The following is an 18,491-nucleotide window of genomic DNA, read 5'->3' as shown; positions in this document are numbered from 1 at the left end:
GTTGGGGATTTTCCTTGTCAGCTGTGTATCGGGTATTTCTTCTTGGGCGCGCGATTGTTCTGGTCTCAGAATATTTACAATCGAGTGTGAAAACATTTGCATGTCTTCGCTGTTCACGCGCGCTTAATCGGAGATGCTGAGTGATGTTTGCAATTTCGATTCGAGCAACATGCTGGGAAAAACAATAAGTTAATTAAGATCGGGACATTAGATTTCCCTTCGAGGTAACCGAACTTCGAGTTATTTTTTTCGAGCAACGCTAATTTTAATACACGGAAACTCCATCGGAACAATCGGAACTTTCATTTTGCCCCCGAGGTAAGTGATATTCGGCTTATCCGAGTTCGAGGTATCCGAGTTTGACTGTATATACTAAGTTCCATGAAGATACCTTGAAATATTTGTTAGATGGAGAAAAAAGTGAAATTTTAACATTTTCACTTGACCTTTGACTCTTGACCTTTGACCTCATGACCAAAAACTCTCTCTGGGGAATCTTTATTTGGTAGTTCATGTATACACCAAGTTTTAAGAAAATACCTCCTGGCATTGCTTAGATATAGGGGAAATAGTGACATTTTGAGCATTTGACCTTGAGCATGTGCGCCCCAAATGTTGATAGGCACAACTTCGCCCACTCATACATATACATGCCAAGTTTTATTAGGATACCTCTTACAGTTTTTTAGATATGCTGTCCACAAAATTGATTACGGATGGAAGGACGGACGAACGGACAACCCGAAAACATAATGCCTCCTGCAACACTTCGTGGCGGAGGCATAAGAAGAAGTCTCATTCATTTATCTCAATCGATGGATAAGATTTAAATGCCCACATTTAACGGGTGCATGAAATGACGATGAGTGTTTGACTGGGAGTATGTGACAGCTTTGAGGATACATAGCAACATTAATTAGACTACATGCATTCTTCAATTAGCCATATAAAAAATTCTTATTTTGTCCACTTATGCAGTATAATGTCTTAACGGCAGGTGTTTTTTTAAAAGCATCGGTTATGTTTTAATGTTGAAGATATTCAGTGATGTTCTATAAAGAAACTTCCCAGAGAATCTCTGGGAAAGTATACACCATTAAAGTTTCAAGAAAAATCCTGTAGGCATTGCATAGATATGAGGGAAATAGTGACATTTTGAAGGAATTGACCTTGACCTTTGACCCCTGACCCAAAATTGCCCCGGACAGTCAGCACATGAATATGCACCAAGTTCCATGGAGATACCATTTCTGCATATGAAGACTAGAAATGTCGCTACGGCAACTGGTATGCCTCCGCCATAATGCATGATTCTCCTAATAGGTCTATAGTACAGTGTCTTGACAATGTGTGATGACAGGTTTGTCACAAATGTGTTGCATGTTCACTTTCCTTGACCTAGGTTGAATTGGATGACTATATTGTTTAGAGTGCAGGTATTTGGGGATTTGAGGATTTTTACTTGATTTTTTTACCCTTTTATAAGTTGAAGGAAGAAGTGAAATTTAGTCCTTTCACTTGACCTTTGACCTTTTGGCAAGAAACCTTCAAGAGAATCTCTATTGGGTAATACATGCATACACTAAGTTCGAAGAAAAATCCTGCAGGCATTGCATAGGTAAGAGGGAAATAGTGAAATTTTGAGGAGCTGACCCTGACCTTTGACCCCCTGACCATTGACACTTCATGGTGGAGGCATGAAAAAAGTTAAATTTTAACATTTCCACTTGACCGCATGGCCCAAACTCTCTCTAGAAAATCATTATTGGGTAGCACATGTATACTAAGTTTCAAGAAAAGACCTTCAGGCATTTCAGGCATTCAACCTTGACCTTTGGACTTGAGCATGTGCACCAAAACTTGATAGGCACAACTTTGCTCGTGCACTCATACATATACATGTTAAGTTTCATTAGGGTACCTGAAATGTTTTTTTTTTTTGGTTACACTGTCCACAAAATTGATTATGGACGGAAGGACGGAGGGACAAACTTAAGGATGGACAACCCGAAAACCCAGCGACACTGTGGCGGAGGCATAAAAAACTTGCAGAGCTCATGGTTTCCCTTCCCCTATAAAAGTTATGCTGAGCATGAGGCATAATTGTGCTGTCAGAAAGCTCTCAAGTTTCACCAACTCAAACATGTGGCCTTGTGCTAGTTGTCTCCACCTATAGGCATACAAGATTATTTTATATTTTTTTCTTGGAACACTTGGTTTAATTTTTGTCCTGAAGAGACATATTAATCCTAAATTGCATTTCTAAGTAAACATTTATGATCCACAAACATCTATTCAATGTTTATCTTTCAGGCCAAAAGAAAGACAAAATAGTTATAGCACAATGTTGTTTGCAATGATTCTATACTGGGTTTGACTCAAAACATTACTAATCACCCCTATTCCTGTCCCCCCCCCCCCATCAATGCAATTTACACGCAGTTTACGACCAAGTGGGGGTGTTTATAGTGCATTTAAAAACAAATTTTTAGGGAATTAAACATAAAAAAAAAAACACTGCGAAGGATTATGATCATAGCTTATGAAAACTATTCATTTTACTAAGTACAGGCAGAGTGAGTGAGCGCTTCGAAATGTTAGATTTTCAATTAAATTTTGTATTACGCTACTATTGAGTCAAAATAACAGAAATCACATTTGTCATGCAATATCCATTCAGAAACATTTATTTATACACATTTATATGTGCAAACGACGCGAACGAGAGCTCAGAATCATCACAAATTGTGTTTCTTATAAACATAGGTACATGTATGTCACAAGTGATGTGCGCTCCAGATTAGCCAAATATGTATTATTCTTTGAGCAATGTAGATATCACTTGCAACTTGCAAGTAGTGCTAAGGTTAAAATATCCCTTCGTGACTGATGAGCACTGTCTGATGAATTATTTTGGCACAAGTTTACTCTCTTTCCTTTTAGCATTTTAGCACATTTCTCTCACTGTCAACATCAAGTTATTGTGGAAGTCATGTTTCTATTGTTTTAACCATTGCTTGTATCAATACAATACAATACAATACAATACAATACAATACAATACAAAACAATACAATCAGATCATTTACATGGTGCTCTTACACAGTCGATTACTGGTTTCACAGCACTTTACAACAAAATTCAGTCACAGATTGGCATTAACAAGAATAGTCTTAAGATTCTTCTTGAAGACATTAAGGCAAGGGGAAATGCGGATGAACCATGGTAGGTAGATCGTTCTACATTCGTGGAAAAGCCGTCACGAAAGTATTGTCCCCCGCTCTCCTGATCTGCTGTTGGTTTTGGGTACATGGAGTAAGGTGCTATCTGCACTTGAACGTAGTCCAGATCAAGCACAACACAGTACATGCAGTATACAAATGATGCACAGGACAGAGTGGATTGGTGAGAATTGGATGCGCAAGTTTAACTTTGGAACTGTTTAAACCCATGAGTGCAGCGAGTGGGTTTCAGACTGTTCCTAAGTTAAACGAGAGCATCCAATTCTCACCAATCCACGAAATAGGCCTGTGCATCATTTGTGTTATAAAATGGGGCCGTAAATTCATGAAATACAACCATTTCCCCCATCATCCGTCCAGTACACCTACAACACTGTAAAAGACTTGAGCCATGCATTCGGAATTTACCAGATGCATGGCTCAGTGTGGATCAGTAAAAATCAATGCATGACAACTGAACAATCAGATTGTAGAGATTTTAAAGCCCATTTTATAATATGGGATGATAAGAGATCTAAGATAAGTAGGAGCTTTCCCTTAAAGACACTTGTACACGCTTGTCAAGATCTTGAAAGCAATGCGCTCTGCGACTGGTAGCCAATGTAGCTGCTTCAGCAAGGGGATGACTTGATCAGGCACACGAAGATGTGTTTTGCCACACGATTCTGTACCATGTCACTGAGATTGTTGAAAATCAAATAGTGATGTGAGCATTTTGAAGATTACAAATGCTGGGATGAACCAATGCTAGGGTGAATCAACAAACCTGCTTCTATTTATCACACCTTTATTTCATATTACTTTGATTGGTGTCCTATATGGAATCCTTTCCCGCCAAAAGGACCATTGCTTGCACTAGACGTGCACATGTATGCACAAGTCAGAGCCCATAGCTGTTTGCTGAGCAGTAGGCCTATACCACGAATATAACTGAAGAAATCTAAGCGATACAATTTGGTGTATTGGAGGTGTCAGTTCGAATAAGTTTTGTTCCAAGTTAATTACATTATCTTTAATTCTTTATTCGCATCATTGATACTCTACTGCGAACAAACTTTAGTTTTTTCGTAGCAAATCTAAAGAAAAAGTGCTTGAATATGACTCCAGACTACAGCCTTCCATGAAACAATACACATTGATAGTTGCTTCTAATGATAATCCACTATTAATGAGCTGAAACTGTTGGAAATGTTCATGGTACAGTGTAAAGTCACTAAAGTGTTACTCGTTCACCATCTTGGGATTAGCCATTACCTCTAAGATTTCATAATGCGGATGAGCTGCTGGGTGCGATTCTTGCATAGGCTAGGTCAGCGCCAGCATGCATTGGTGAGCCACTTTCACTTTGCCATTCGTTTTAGTCTGAAATGTATTCATTACAAGCTTAAACGTGATTGCATTATTTGAACAATGAAAAGAATTCTTAAATTGCTAGAAAGGTTAGAAGAAAAGAAACAAGAGACCCGCGGGTCTAGCGCTCACCTGAGTATCGCATGTTCACCTTTCACGCAGTCACTAATCTGAACTATTCACAGCTCTACTAAAATTTGACCAGGCATTCTCAAGTAGAAGATGAAAATGTACAATAAGGGCCCAAATTTTTTTTAAGATTCCTTAACTTGGGGTATTAGGGCCCCCTGGGGCCCTCTGGGTGGGGCATGGTGCCCATTTTGATAAATTGAGATCCTGACCCCCTAGGGATGCTAACTGCCAAGTTTGACGAAAATCCATCATAAGATTTTCAGGAAGAAGATGAAAATGTACAATTCAGGCCCCCATTTGGACCTTCCCAACCCCCCCCCCCCCCCCACCCCTAAGAGGGGCACCCCTGGATCTGCTATGAACAAACTTGAAACTACAGTCATTAATGTACTCACTCATAGTATTATCTTAGCTCTATAACTTCTGATTCTAGAGAAGATTTTTGAAGATTCCTTCATTTTGGGGGGTTTGGGCCCCCTGGGGGCCCCCTGGGTGGGGCATGGTGCCCATTTTAACAAATTGAGATCCTAACCCCCTAGGGATGCTACCTGCCAAGTTTGGTGAAAATGGGTCATGGGGTTCTAAAGAAGAAGATGAAAATGTACAATTTAGGCCCCATTAGGACCCCTCCCCTGGGACCCAAGGGGGGCACCCCTGATTCTGCCATGAACAAACTTGGAACTACAGTCATCAATGTACTAACTCATAGTATTAACTTAGCTCTATCACTTCTGGTTCTAGAGAAGAAGATTTTTACAGATTCCTTAATTTTGGGGGGTTTGGGCCCCCTGGGGGCCCCCTGGGTGGGGCATGGTGCCCATTTTAACAAATTGAGTTCCTAACCCCCTAGGGATGCTACCTGCCAAGTTTGATGAAAATCGGTCTTGGGGTTTTCAAGAAGAAGATGAAAATGTAAAAAGTTTACGCACGATGGACGCCGGACGCTGGACGCCGGACGACGCACAACGCACGACGGACGCCGGACGAAGGGCGATCGCAATAGCTCACTTGAGCCTTTGGCTCAGGTGAGCTAAAAATGAAAGGGTTTACTAAAGGTATGTTTCAGGGGGCACACTCATTGAAGGACGTGAGACTACCATCTTTACATTAAATTTACTTATAAGTTAAGTGCCCTGAGGGGTGAAAATTTATTATTTTTTCAGTTATTTAGATAAGAGTTTTAAGTGCCTTTATTGTTCATTTTTGTCTTAATAGTTGACTAATAATTTGTTACCTTTCAGGGGGCACATGGGGGAGGGGAAAAAAAACTCGTTTTGCCCCCCCCCCCCCCCAAAAAAAAAAAAAATTGTGGGGATATGGGGGGGGGGGAATCTTGGTCTCATGCTAATTGCGTGAGAGTTGGCAGCCCTGTGATGATGATCAAGATGAGATGTAAAGAAAGTTGGCTGCCTCAGAGTTTAAATTCATTTCTGTGTTGAGGAGCATGTTGTTTTTTTGGTTGGACACCAACTTAGTAGAATATTCATATTCAATGAAAACATTCAATGAAACAGAAAATATCAGTAAATCCAGTTTATGGCGGAACCTAACTAATCTTTTCTTCTTCTAATCTGGATTTCTTTGCTATTGGAATTCCTCTTCTGTTAAGAAGGTTAGTTGCCTTAAAGATTAAATCCATTTCTGACATGAGGAGCATGTTGGTCCTTTTCAAATGGACACTTACTTATTGGAATGTCCATGTCTGATCACTTTTAAAACAATCAATGAAATGGAAACTGTCAGTCAAGCTAGTTTATGGTTGAATCTCGCTATTCATTTTTCTACATTGGATTTCATGGCCCTGAAAATGGTGATTTAGCTGTCAAAATCAAATTTCTAGGTTATCTAGAAGCTGAGATCTTGACAAAACAGTGTTTTATGGCAAAAATATATACCGGTACTCTATAAAATCCAATATCATGGCCATGTAGGTATCGGGGCAAATGGAAACATTGTTTTACTGATCTCTTATACTACAATGTTTCCACACTTTTGTTTTTTATACTCTCTCTCTCTCTCTCTCTCTCTCAAAAAAAAAAAAAAAAATCCACAACCCCTCCTGATGGAGCCGGGATTGTTGAACATGTGGTGAAAGTTTCTGAATAAACTTGAACATTGTTAGATTTGCCTGAAAATATATTTTCTGTACTTACAGGCCTAGCTTTTTAGTGGACCACTCTTTTTCCATACCTACATTATTCTTATCTTTCAAAGTATGGATAGGTGTTCTTAGTTATACTACATATATCATATTTTATTATATACTATGTGATTCACTTTTCATTATGTATTTCTTTTCTAATTAACTGAACAATGTGACTGTTTTACGCATGCTTTATATTATACATTTTGTTTCACTCCTTGCTGGATGGAAACCCCCCCCCCAAAAAAAAAAACAAAACAAAAACAAACCTGAACTGAACTGAAAGGTCACTTGTACTGTACTTAAAGCACAACATCACTGGTGACGTTCACTACATTCAAGTAGGGAGGTGTTAGAGAGCAGTAGCATCTCTTCATAATTTGAGCAGAGTTATGTTAGGTTCTATAGTATGACAATTGAATGCTGAGCATTTTACTGGCTTTGATGTCACATGCTCCAAGCTGCTCTTCTATAGATATGGAGACCAAAGAAGAGGTTCCTGATTTAACAATTTTAAGCTGCATTTCAGGGGAAATTTTGAAATCCTGTATGGCCATTGGTGATAATCTTGTATGGAACAATTTTTTTTTCTTCAAATCTCTGTATTACTAATTCCCACAGACCTAAAAAGGAGTATCAGAATATCATAAAACTAGAAATGTCGCTATGGCGACTGGTATGCCTCCGCCATAATGCATGGTTCTCCTAATAGGTGTATAGTACAATGTCTTCACAATGTGTGATGACAGTTTCACATAACTGGCAAAATACTGAAATGAGAGGTTTGTCACAAATGTGTTGGATGTTCACATTCCTTGAACTAGGTTTGCTACATGTATATTGTCTAAGAATGCAGGTACATGTATTTGGGGATTTGAGGATTTTTTACCTGACTTTTGACCCTTCTATAAGTTTATGCATCGAGTAAGGTACGAAGAAAAAGTGTTATTTCTGTATAAAAGTTTTTTGTTTGTTTTGTTTTTTTGCATTTTAGCTTGGCCTTTGACCCTTAACCCTATTCTAACTGGGCTATTTGAGACCAAGTTTTTACTGGGGGGGGTCAATTTGACCCCCCCTTCAGATCTCAGCCGCCGATCGCGCGATCGCCGCAAAAGTTTGCCTGTACATAGAGCCGGATGTCAACTACAAGATTATATGGTCATACAATAGAAAAAGTTTGATTTTATATTTTTTAATAAATTAATTATGCAAATTAACGCATGAAATCATATTTTCACCTATAACTCCATTAAAAAGATTGAAGGATTGCTAAATTTTTGTGTCAGAGTTCCTCAAGACATATCAAACAATTTTCTTATAAAAAAATAGCGCAATCAAAGTCAGTTTCTTTTGTTTTGTATTGTTTTGTTAATTTCTTATGTATTTTATTGTTTTTTCGACCTTTTGTTTTCTATTGTTTTTTTGCCAAAATTTGTTGCAGGCACTTTTCCAAGCTGATCTACAATAGAATTGATTAATTTTAATGGTTAAAAGTTGAAATAATCCAATTCATATCAATTAAACAAAAAAACACAATTTGCATTGGATTTGCACACAAAATCATGAATTTGAGCTGTTTTTGGGTTGACATGCATATGCAAAACATTGCGTAACTTCAGAACGGTGTACCCGGACGTCGCAAATTTGGTCTCAAAATATGCGGGAGACTTCAATGAAAAAAGTCACAAAACGCAGCGGCAAAATCTTTGCGCGTTGCGGAATGGTGGCGCGAAATGTCGGGGGGGGGGGTCAATTTGACCCCCCCCCCCCCAGTTAGAATAGGGTTAACCTTTGACCTTCTGGCAGGAAATTTCCCAGAGAATCTCCATTAGGTAATAAGTCTCAAGAAAAAGCCTGCAAGCATTACATATATATGATGGAAACAGTGAAATTCTGAGGGGTTGACCTTGACCTTTGACCCCTAAATTCCCTAGATAATCCCTTCCAGTCAGTACATGCATTAATATGTACCAAGTCCCATGAAGATACCTTGAACCATTTGTGAGATATGGAAAAGTTAAATTTTGAAATTTTCAACTGACTTTTGACCTTTTGACCTCATGACCTGAAACTCTCTGGAGAATCTTTGTTCAGCAGTACATGTTTACACTAAGTTTCAAGAAAATACCTTCAGGTATTTGCATAGATATGGAGGAAATAGCAAAATTTTTAGCATTTGAACTTGATCTTTGACCTCTTGCTGATTTCACTCCAAAACTGCTTACATAATTGTCCCATCATACATCATCCTTGGACCAAGTTTGGTGAAAGTTGCTTCATCCAGTCTTGAGTTATCTCACGTAAACAGATGAATTTTAGGATTTGACCTTGATCTTTTACCTTTGACCTCGGGCTCATTTCACTCCAAAACTAATCAAGTAATTGCCCCATCATACGTCATCCTCGGACAAAGTTTGGTGAAATTTGCTTGATTCAGTCTTGAGTTATCAGGTAAACAGATACAATTTCATGATTTGACCTTGACCTTTGGCCTCTGGCTGATTTCTTCCAAAATCTAATAAAATAATTGCTCCATCATACTTTTTACTTGGACCAAGTTTGGTAAAATTCTACTCAATATTACTTGTTACTGAGTAAATGTATGGGGACGGACGTACAGACATACGTACGGATGGACGGACAACCTGAAAACATAATGCCTCCGTTACCCTTCGGGCGGAGGTATAAAAAGTCATCACAGAAGTATGATTTTACTAATTTCTTTGCATGGACAGCAAATTGCTGCTGGCTAGGTATGTTGCATTTCATGAATGCTGCATGCTTAAAGAGAAGTGCTGTCTTTTGTATTTTGTCAAAGCAATTTATGAACTTCTGCGATTAAGCACATAACTTCTCAGCGGCATGGAGCATGGGTACACGGGAGATATTCTTTTTTCTTCTCCTTTAACACCTCCCTGATTCAAGGATGGAGCATCTTCAAATAAAACTAGACAATCAATATTGAATGCAATCGTGGTAAGGACTGTATAATGAACTTGAAATTTTCTTGTCCAGAGTACATGTACATACAAAAGATGTTCTGCAAGCAAATTTCACCAGTAAACTGCTACATTTTTGCAAGTTATTAACTTCACCGTTGTAAGGGTGTAGTAATTGTTAATTCATCTTTCACTACAAAAAATAAGGAGCAAGTGACAATACTAAGTACTAAATGTTTTTCTTTGGTGATTCCCTGTATTCCCTGTACATAAACACGGTGTGTGCTTTGCATTTAAAGTATTGTACTAGCATGTTATGTCCCAGATATTCAGTTCAGTTACATTGTTCATTTTTTATAATTCTCCAGTGCAACATAATCAATAACATATGTGCACAGTGTACGTGAAAGTCAAGAACTTCAACATAAGTCACTGCCTAGTACTATGTATATATTTTATCTCCTATGGGGACAAGGGATGACATCTCATAGCGCTTTGTACCCAGTGGAAAAGGCACTCTAAAAATATCAGCTATCATTATTATCATAAGCAGTCAATAAAATGGGGAAGACATATAGCTATGTCATGGCCCACAGGGCGTGCTGAACCCACAGTTACTGTAGTTACTAGTTGCATACGATCCTGCAATGGCATGGCTTGAATTTTTTAGAAATTGTATTTTTGCGTCTTGTTGTTTTCACACATTTCTATATTGTATGCTATTTTCACAAAAATTTCAGCTTGTATGTTAATCAAATTCTTGGTTTCGATATTTCATATCAGACACATGTTGTAACAGAAGAGAAACTGCACTCACTGCCACTTCCTTTCCCTCTGTGACCAGCATGACGATCCTCCCCTGTCGCTTTCGGCCTGTACGACCCATCCTCTGTACCAGCCTAATAGGGCTCTTGTGGGCATCGTAGCAGATGATCAGGTCAACATCACCAATGTCCAGGCCTTCCTCACCAACGCAGGTTGATACCAGGGTGTTGTATCCACCAGACCGGAACTCATTTACCACCTGTTGCAACACATAATTGTAAGATCAATATTGTCTTACAGAATCTTACAATGTTTGCTGCAGTGACTGTATGTGACCTTGCATCACAAACCCAACAAAAAGTCACCAGATATGGATTTTTAGTTAAGGGCAGATTCTGAAAGAGCAGACTCTAAGCTTTAAAATGATGTATGACTCAATTCAAATAAGACTCTCTTAACCTATCTAAAGATCGGAAAAAAAGCTCACACTCTGGAAAATGTGAACTGAGAAAAGAGGCTCCGAAGCATAGTGTCTATTCAAGCGCTTTGGGAATCTTCAAGTCGTGCTGGCTGTAAACAATGAAGGGATTATCAGATTAAGCTGAAATTGAGCATGCTCTCTTAACACATTCTTTCCATGATTAATGCCCACTTTCAAATCACTAGCATAATCTTTTCAAAAGTTATTACAGTTCAAAGCGTAAGAGTGTGCAAAGGATTTTCAAGAAATGAAAAGGGTCCTCTAACATACCTGATCACACTACTCTACAAAAAGAGGGGTTGTAGAAAAACTGCTGAAAACAGTTTCCCATTCATTTTATGATCCGAAACTTAAGCATAATCCAGAAGAAGAATAGCTCTTTTAGAAAATATGGAAAACTCAAAATTGATTTGGTTGACCGTTTCACCTCTTTTGAGTCCTCATGTAAAGTCAGGGAGTGTGACTTTTTGTTGGTTTTGTGATGCACAGTCACATACTGGTATGTAACATCATTGAACATGGGCAACTGTGTTTGCCTGAAATCTTTTAAGAACTTACTCAGACTCATAGATTACTCATAATAATGACTAATTACTTACAGATTTGACGATCATGTCTCACCAATAAAAATCTTGGTTCACATGACAAGTATGACTTGGATAATACCCACATTCAAATCAACACTAGACTAGAACAATTTGTATAGTTTTGGTTGAGATGGGGCTTCAGGTTTCCAACTTTTTTGTGAGATAATGAAAAACCTTTTATGGGATATGAAAGAGTATACAATTCTGAGAGGAATTCAAAGTTTATTAGATGAAAATTGGTCTTGAAATGGCAGAGAAATCTTATAACAGGCCCTAATAAAGGGTGGGACCCACCTTTTATTAGGACCATTTTGTGTTTTGATGTCTCACCCATTTTTTTTTTTCATACAAACTTTGAATTCCTTTTAGAATTGTATGCTCTTTAACCCACTGAAGACTAGTCCTGAGCAGTGCCATATATAAAGAGAGTCTGGCCAACTCAGTTTTCGGCTTATGAGTTTTGAAGCCTGTGATCGGTAAAAAGTGGTCCCGTGATCTTTGTCATTACCAAAAAGCGCTCATACGCAGTGCCCATTGTTCACTACCCCTTATTTGGTAGGTTTTCATTATTACGTCTGAGCGTACACACTAACCCTGTAATGGGTAATACGCTGGGCAACGACATGGCGTCCAATTCACGCGTTGGCCAGGCATTGGTCCTGAGTATACTTGGGCGTGTTGTAGCAAAATCAGCCAGTCCTCAATGGGTTAAAGGGGCACTCCAGATGATTCTCATAATTTCACATCATGTAGTACATAAATCGACAGCTCCACATATAGAATTTGTAGATTTGTAGAATTTATTGTGGTCCCTGAACAGAGAAACCAATAGTGCGAAAAATCATAAACAAATTACACTGAACAATGTTGATGACACACGCTGCACTCAGACGATCCCCTGCTTCGCGGGAAATGTCCCATTGGCCAGGACTTTCCCCGGCAATCCCATTGTGTGAACGCTCGGTGGGACCAAGGAGGTTTTATACATGGAGTTCCAACTGGCTGTAATTATTCAAACAGTTGTCAGATTTCTATTGACGTACAAAAGAATTCCACAAGTGCACTTGTGCCTTTGATGATCGATGTTCCAAGCCGCTGTCTTGCTGAGCAGTCTGAAGATTCATTTGAACGTTATCATAATGTTGACCATATTTTGCTTATTTATTAAATGAAATTAAATTTCACTTAATAATAAAGCATATAAAACAAAAGTCAATTCCATTCAGAAATTTGCGCATAAGTGTAAATCAGAGCTGTATTACGTGAAAATGTTTAAAACTGTACCATCCTTAAAAGCTGGTTTTATCACTTTTCGACTTAATTTCCCCAAATGAAACTAATATGTAATAATCTTCAAGTATAATAGAAAGATTAAATGAGAACTTACTTGTTTGAAATTTGATCTTTATTTTACGAGGGAGTTGTAGGAAGAGAATACATTGAGAGACCCACCAGTGAATGAAGTTACATCTTGAAAATGTCAGTTTTAGCAATAGTTCGATGATCTCTGACATGTGACTTTGAGGAATTCTAACATCTACGAGTAACATCTCACCTAGCATACCTAGGCCAGGTACTATGAATTTTTAATGACCTTTTTTTTTTTAATATATAATTGAATCTTGTTAACAAGATAAGGAACAGGGGATAAACAGAGAACAGACAACCTGAAAACAATAGAACTGTCACTGCATGTGATTAATACCCCTACCTGAAACTAGTTGTTCAAATGTACAAGTCTGAAAATCATCTGGAGGTCCCCTCTAACAAAAGATGAAGTTTGCACATCTACCTATTATAATAGAAGTCACATGTGCTATATTTCACGCCAAATGCTTGAAGATTAAGGGAATTAGCAGAATCCACAACATTTTTTGCATGCTGCTTTATGAAAAAATGCTGTTACCATGGTAATGCATGGTTCAACATCAACAAAAGATGAGTTCTGCACATCTACATACTGTAGTGGTCAAAATTCGAGTCAAATACTCAAAAACTCAGGGAGTTAGATCAATCCACATATTTTTGTATGATTAATATAAAAAAACTGCTGTTGCCATGGCAACAGATTTATTCACACACACAAATAAGGTGTCTTGCACAACTACACATTACATTGATCATATATCTCAAATTTCAACTGAATTGCTATGAAACTGAGAGAGAGGCTTTAAAAATGTTAAGGATTTTTAAAAAATTGACGCTACCATGGCAACCCATTATGCAATACTAGAAATGTCGCTAAGGCGACTGGTATGCCTCCGCCATAATGCATGATTCTCCGAATAGGTCTATAGTACATGTGGACAATGTGTGATTACATTTTCACAAAATTGGCAAATTATTAAAATGACATGTTTGTCACGAATGCGTTGAATGTTCACCTTCCTTGACCTAGGTTTAATTGGATGAATAGGAGAGCATGTATTTGGGGATTTTAGGACTTTAACTTGACTTTGACCCATTCATAAGTTTATGCATTGAGTAATTTCTAAGGTATAGAGAAAAAGTGCAATTTCTGGATTGAAAAGTACATTGTTACCTTTTTCATCTGGACTTTGACCCTAAAATTCATAGTATAGTAACTGTCAGGTAGAACATGCATAAATATGTAGTAAGTTTCAAGATAACTTGAGCAACTTCCGAGATATGGAGGAAAAAGTTAGTTCAGCACTTTTCCTTCATCTTTGACCTTTTGACCTTTGAGGAAAACAAAAAAAAAGAAAGTTTCCAGAGAATCTCTATTAGGTTACACATGCATACACCAAGTGTAAAAAAAAAAATAATCCTGCTGGCATTGAATAAATATGAGGGAAATAGTAAAAATTTGAAGTGTTGCCCTTGACCTTTGACCCTATGAACCCTAAATTCTCTAAATAATCACTACCAGTCAGTACATGTATATACTATGTTCCATGAAGATATCTTGAACAATTTCCAAGGTACGGAGAAAAAAGTGAAGTTTTAATATTTTTACTTGACCTTTTGACCTTTGACCTCATGACCCCAAACTTTCACCAGAGAATCGTAATTGGGTAATACATGTATACACTAAGTTTCAAGAAAATGTCTTCAGGCATTGCATAGATACGGTGGAAATAGTAAAATTTTACGTATTTGACCTTGACCTTTGACCTTGAGCATGTGCACCCAAAAGTTGATAGGAAAGGCACAACTTCACCCCCTAATACACATACATGCCAAGTTTCCTAAGGATACCTCAAAAGGGTTTTTAGTTACGCTGTCCACAAAATTCATTACGGACAGATGGAAGGATGGACGGACGGACGGACAACCCGAAAACATAATGCCTCTGGCACCACTTCATGGCGAAGGCATAACTAGCAAAAAAGATATCTTGCACATCTTTCTTTGATAGCGGTCACATATGCCTAATTTGGGGTTAATTGCTCAAAAAATGATAGAGTAGTTCAATCCACATGTTTTTATGAAAATTTGCCGTTGCCATGGCAATGTATTATTTGATACTAATGAAAAAGGTGTCTTGCACATCTACCTTTGATAGCGGTCACACATGCCAAATTTGGGGTCAATTTCTCAAAAAATGAGAGAGTACTTCGATCCACAACATTTGGCAGGATTTTTAAAAAATTTGCCATTGCCATGGCAATGCATTATGCAATACTAACAAGAGAGATATCTTGCACATTTTCCTGTGATAGCGGTCACACATGCTAAATTTGGGTTAATTGCTCAAAATAAAGGAGAGTAGTTTGATCCGCAACTTTTATGAAAATCTGCCATTGCCATGGCAATGCATTACTTGATACTGACGAAAAAGATGTCTTGCACATCTACCTTTGATAACAGTCAGACATGCCAAATTTGGGGTCAATTGCTCAAAAAATGAGAGTACTTCGATCCACAAGATTTTTTGCAAAGGACCAACCGCCTGTAGGACTGACCGCCTGTAGGACTGACCGCCTGTAGGCCCCACCGATCGACCACCCAGCCACCCAAGTGATTCCTGCATACCCCCATACACACTACACGTATGTGTAGGTGGGGTATAATAATGCCTCTGCCACCCTTTGGGCAGAGGCATGAAAAGGCATGATCTATCTTTGGGTACATTAAGCCCCGGTCACACAGCACTCCGCGTCTAAATCACATACAAAAAGTTATGAAAATCTGGTGGACGTGGTCGTAAGTGGTAATTTTTTGGTCAATTTTGGTTTGGCCGTGCTTTGTACAGGGTATGGCCGTTGGCGGCTGTTCCACTGCTGAAGCACTGCCTAAGCACGGCTAACCACGTCCAGCCACGCGTGTGTGTGCGGAAAAATTCATTTGTCAGTGATAAGCCGCTAAACACACGCTATTTCCCGTGGTACCAACGCGTAACACGCGTCAGATGACCGTGCTCTGCCCGTGACAGACCGCTAAACTTTCACGTCTTACCCACGTCTTACCGCGTCTCCCCAAGTTTTAATCACTGCCGGAACACAGATTATCACGTGTGTTTCACGTGTTTTGCACGTCTTTACCACGTGTGCCGCCTGTGGTTGTCTGCGGAATAAAGTTTTGAGCAGCTCAAAACTTTTTACCGCATCCGACGCCATTCCGATTTTTCCCCCGCCTCCTGCCACGTCTATAAATCGACCGTAGCTCGTCTTAAACTCAATATTAATGCGAACCACATCGTCTGCTTCACGGGAGACCACTTTTTGACGTGTTTTGGCCGTGATTAAGCTGCAAAGCGCTGTGTGACCGGGCTTTTAATTGTCTTGTATGTCAAAGCAAGGCCCTGGCACTTGGGAGGGGAATTTAGAGACCTAAAATCATGCTCCCTCAGCAATACTACAAAATGAGGATTTTTGCGTGCATTTTGATTCAGCGAATTTCGCGAGAGACAAGACTCGCAAAATTAAAATGCACACAAAAGTTCTTGTCTACACTATAAGCACTGAATGCCAGTGGGAATTTGTGAAAATTTCATGCTGCAAGAAAGGCCATCAGCTCCAATTAACAAAAATTTCATGCTGCAAAAACATTATTTCACAGTAGTGAGACTCATGATAAACATTGCTTGGCTTTTCACTCACAGAGCGTTAAATTCCTAAGGAGCAAACTGAAATGCTGAAGGTGCAGGAAAATGTGACACAACATAGTACATAAACATTAGTATGCCTCTTATCCTGCAGTATGATACCAAAGCTGGTGTAAGGATAATAATGGTCAAACTGCACTCAGAAAAAGCAGTGCTTACATTGAAGAGGTAACTCGGGTAAAGTAAACTGCATTACATCTATCATACAGTGACTTGCCACATCATAGTTCATCAATGCGACAAGAGTGCACAAAATGATATGGGATATTACATTGCAAAGCTTTTCCCTCTGTGAACTGTATTTCATAGAATGGGGGTTTTCCTCACCCTGATCTGTTCTTTCTGAGTGAATCCTTTGGTGTTCTTTCCTGCAGAGGCTTGGCCAATAAAACTCATACATCTGATCATAGGCCAGTGGTGATTCAGCATGTCTGTGATTTCCTGCACACAGTCCCGGTACTGGGCGAAGATCATTACTCTTGTGTTGGTTCCTGCAGTTTTACTTGCACAGGGCTCGGCTTTCAGTTTTGGAATTCAAAAAAGAGAGAGACATTTATGATCACATACCCATGATATTTGTCACTCATACTTACAAGCAGTACATGATGGTATTCTATGCAGAGGTATAACTGCATGCATTCATTAATGAAAATTGGTGAAAATTTGACCAAGCGTTTTCAAGAAGATGAAAATGTGACAATTGGGTCCAACTTGGTTACCCCCCCCCCCCCAGCCCTGAGTGAGGCATTCCTGGATCCACCATGAACAGAGTCAGACTAACAGTCAAGAGCACCGAATGGTAGACCTGTGCACTAAATGCATACAAGTAGCCACTATCATTACATTCATCAACATACTTTAATACTCATAGCACAAACTCAGCTCTATCACTTCTGGTTCTACAAAACAAGACCTGTAAATATTTCTTAATTTTGGATTAAGGCCCCCTGGTGGCCAAGCTGAGGGGGATTTTACCTGTGCTGCATGCTGGACAACGAATGATCATGAGAGCCCACTTGAGCCTTTGGTTCAGGTTTGCTTATCTCAATTTCATCATGATGCAGGTCCATATGAGTTTTGTAACAAAAAATTAATCAGAAATCACAAATGAAATGTAACATGGTGGCAGCCTTTGTGATGACATTGGACCTAGACATGTTAATGGTAGAGGACAGACCGCTGATCTCAATAGGAAATATCGGGATCTCTTATTGGCCAATTGCTTCGAAGCCACTGTGCTGCCATCTTACCATGCACATTACCACACACTTAAATACAGAGCTCATGACATCATGTATTCTTGGTGACAAACTCCCTGAAAAATCCATGCATGTCTGCATAAGAGCGTGTGTGGCAATCTACTGGTGGTGCAGAGGCTTCTATTGTTTGTACAGCTTGAATGTGTCAATGTGACTACAAAGATCAGTTGCACAGATGGGAAATATAACATGGTATCTGCCCTGTAAAAGGTGGAACAATGAGGGCATCATCAAAAATTAAGATTTGACTATGATAAACCTCTAGACCTATATAACACAAAATCCATCAAGAAATCAGGCTATATAAGAGTTCACCCAAACAGATTCTCTAAATTTAACAATTTTGGGCATAACTGTGGAACAAGCAAGGGTGCTACCACCAAAAGTTACAGGCAGCTTGATTTTTGAATGATAAACATCCATACCAAGTTTGAATGAAATCACTGAGAAGTGTGGCTAGTATTGTTGTTGTTATTTTAAAGGAAGAAAGAAGAGATAGAAAAAATTGGGGCTAGTATTGTGCAC

General features: G+C 38.9%; 1 protein-coding gene across 3 annotated transcripts in view; it reads right to left on the bottom strand.

Moving 5' to 3' along the window:
• The window catches only part of LOC140235642 (Fanconi anemia group M protein homolog), a 387,390-nt gene that overhangs the window by 264,533 nt on the left and 104,366 nt on the right, over positions 1-18,491 (bottom strand). For all 3 annotated transcript variants that reach the window (XM_072315655.1, XM_072315669.1, XM_072315661.1), the window contains exons 9-10: positions 17,035-17,225; positions 10,624-10,830 (exon numbers count right to left, since the gene is read on the bottom strand). In XM_072315655.1, the coding sequence (XP_072171756.1) occupies positions 10,624-10,830; positions 17,035-17,225 (398 nt within the window). The remainder of the gene's footprint in view (positions 1-10,623; positions 10,831-17,034; positions 17,226-18,491) is intronic.

Source organism: Diadema setosum, chromosome 1 (genome assembly GCF_964275005.1).
Source record: "Diadema setosum chromosome 1, eeDiaSeto1, whole genome shotgun sequence".
In the NCBI taxonomy this organism is placed as follows: Eukaryota; Metazoa; Echinodermata; class Echinoidea; order Diadematoida; family Diadematidae; genus Diadema; species Diadema setosum.
Note: the sequence above shows the minus strand (reverse complement) of the source record. Positions and strands in the feature narration are given on the sequence as shown.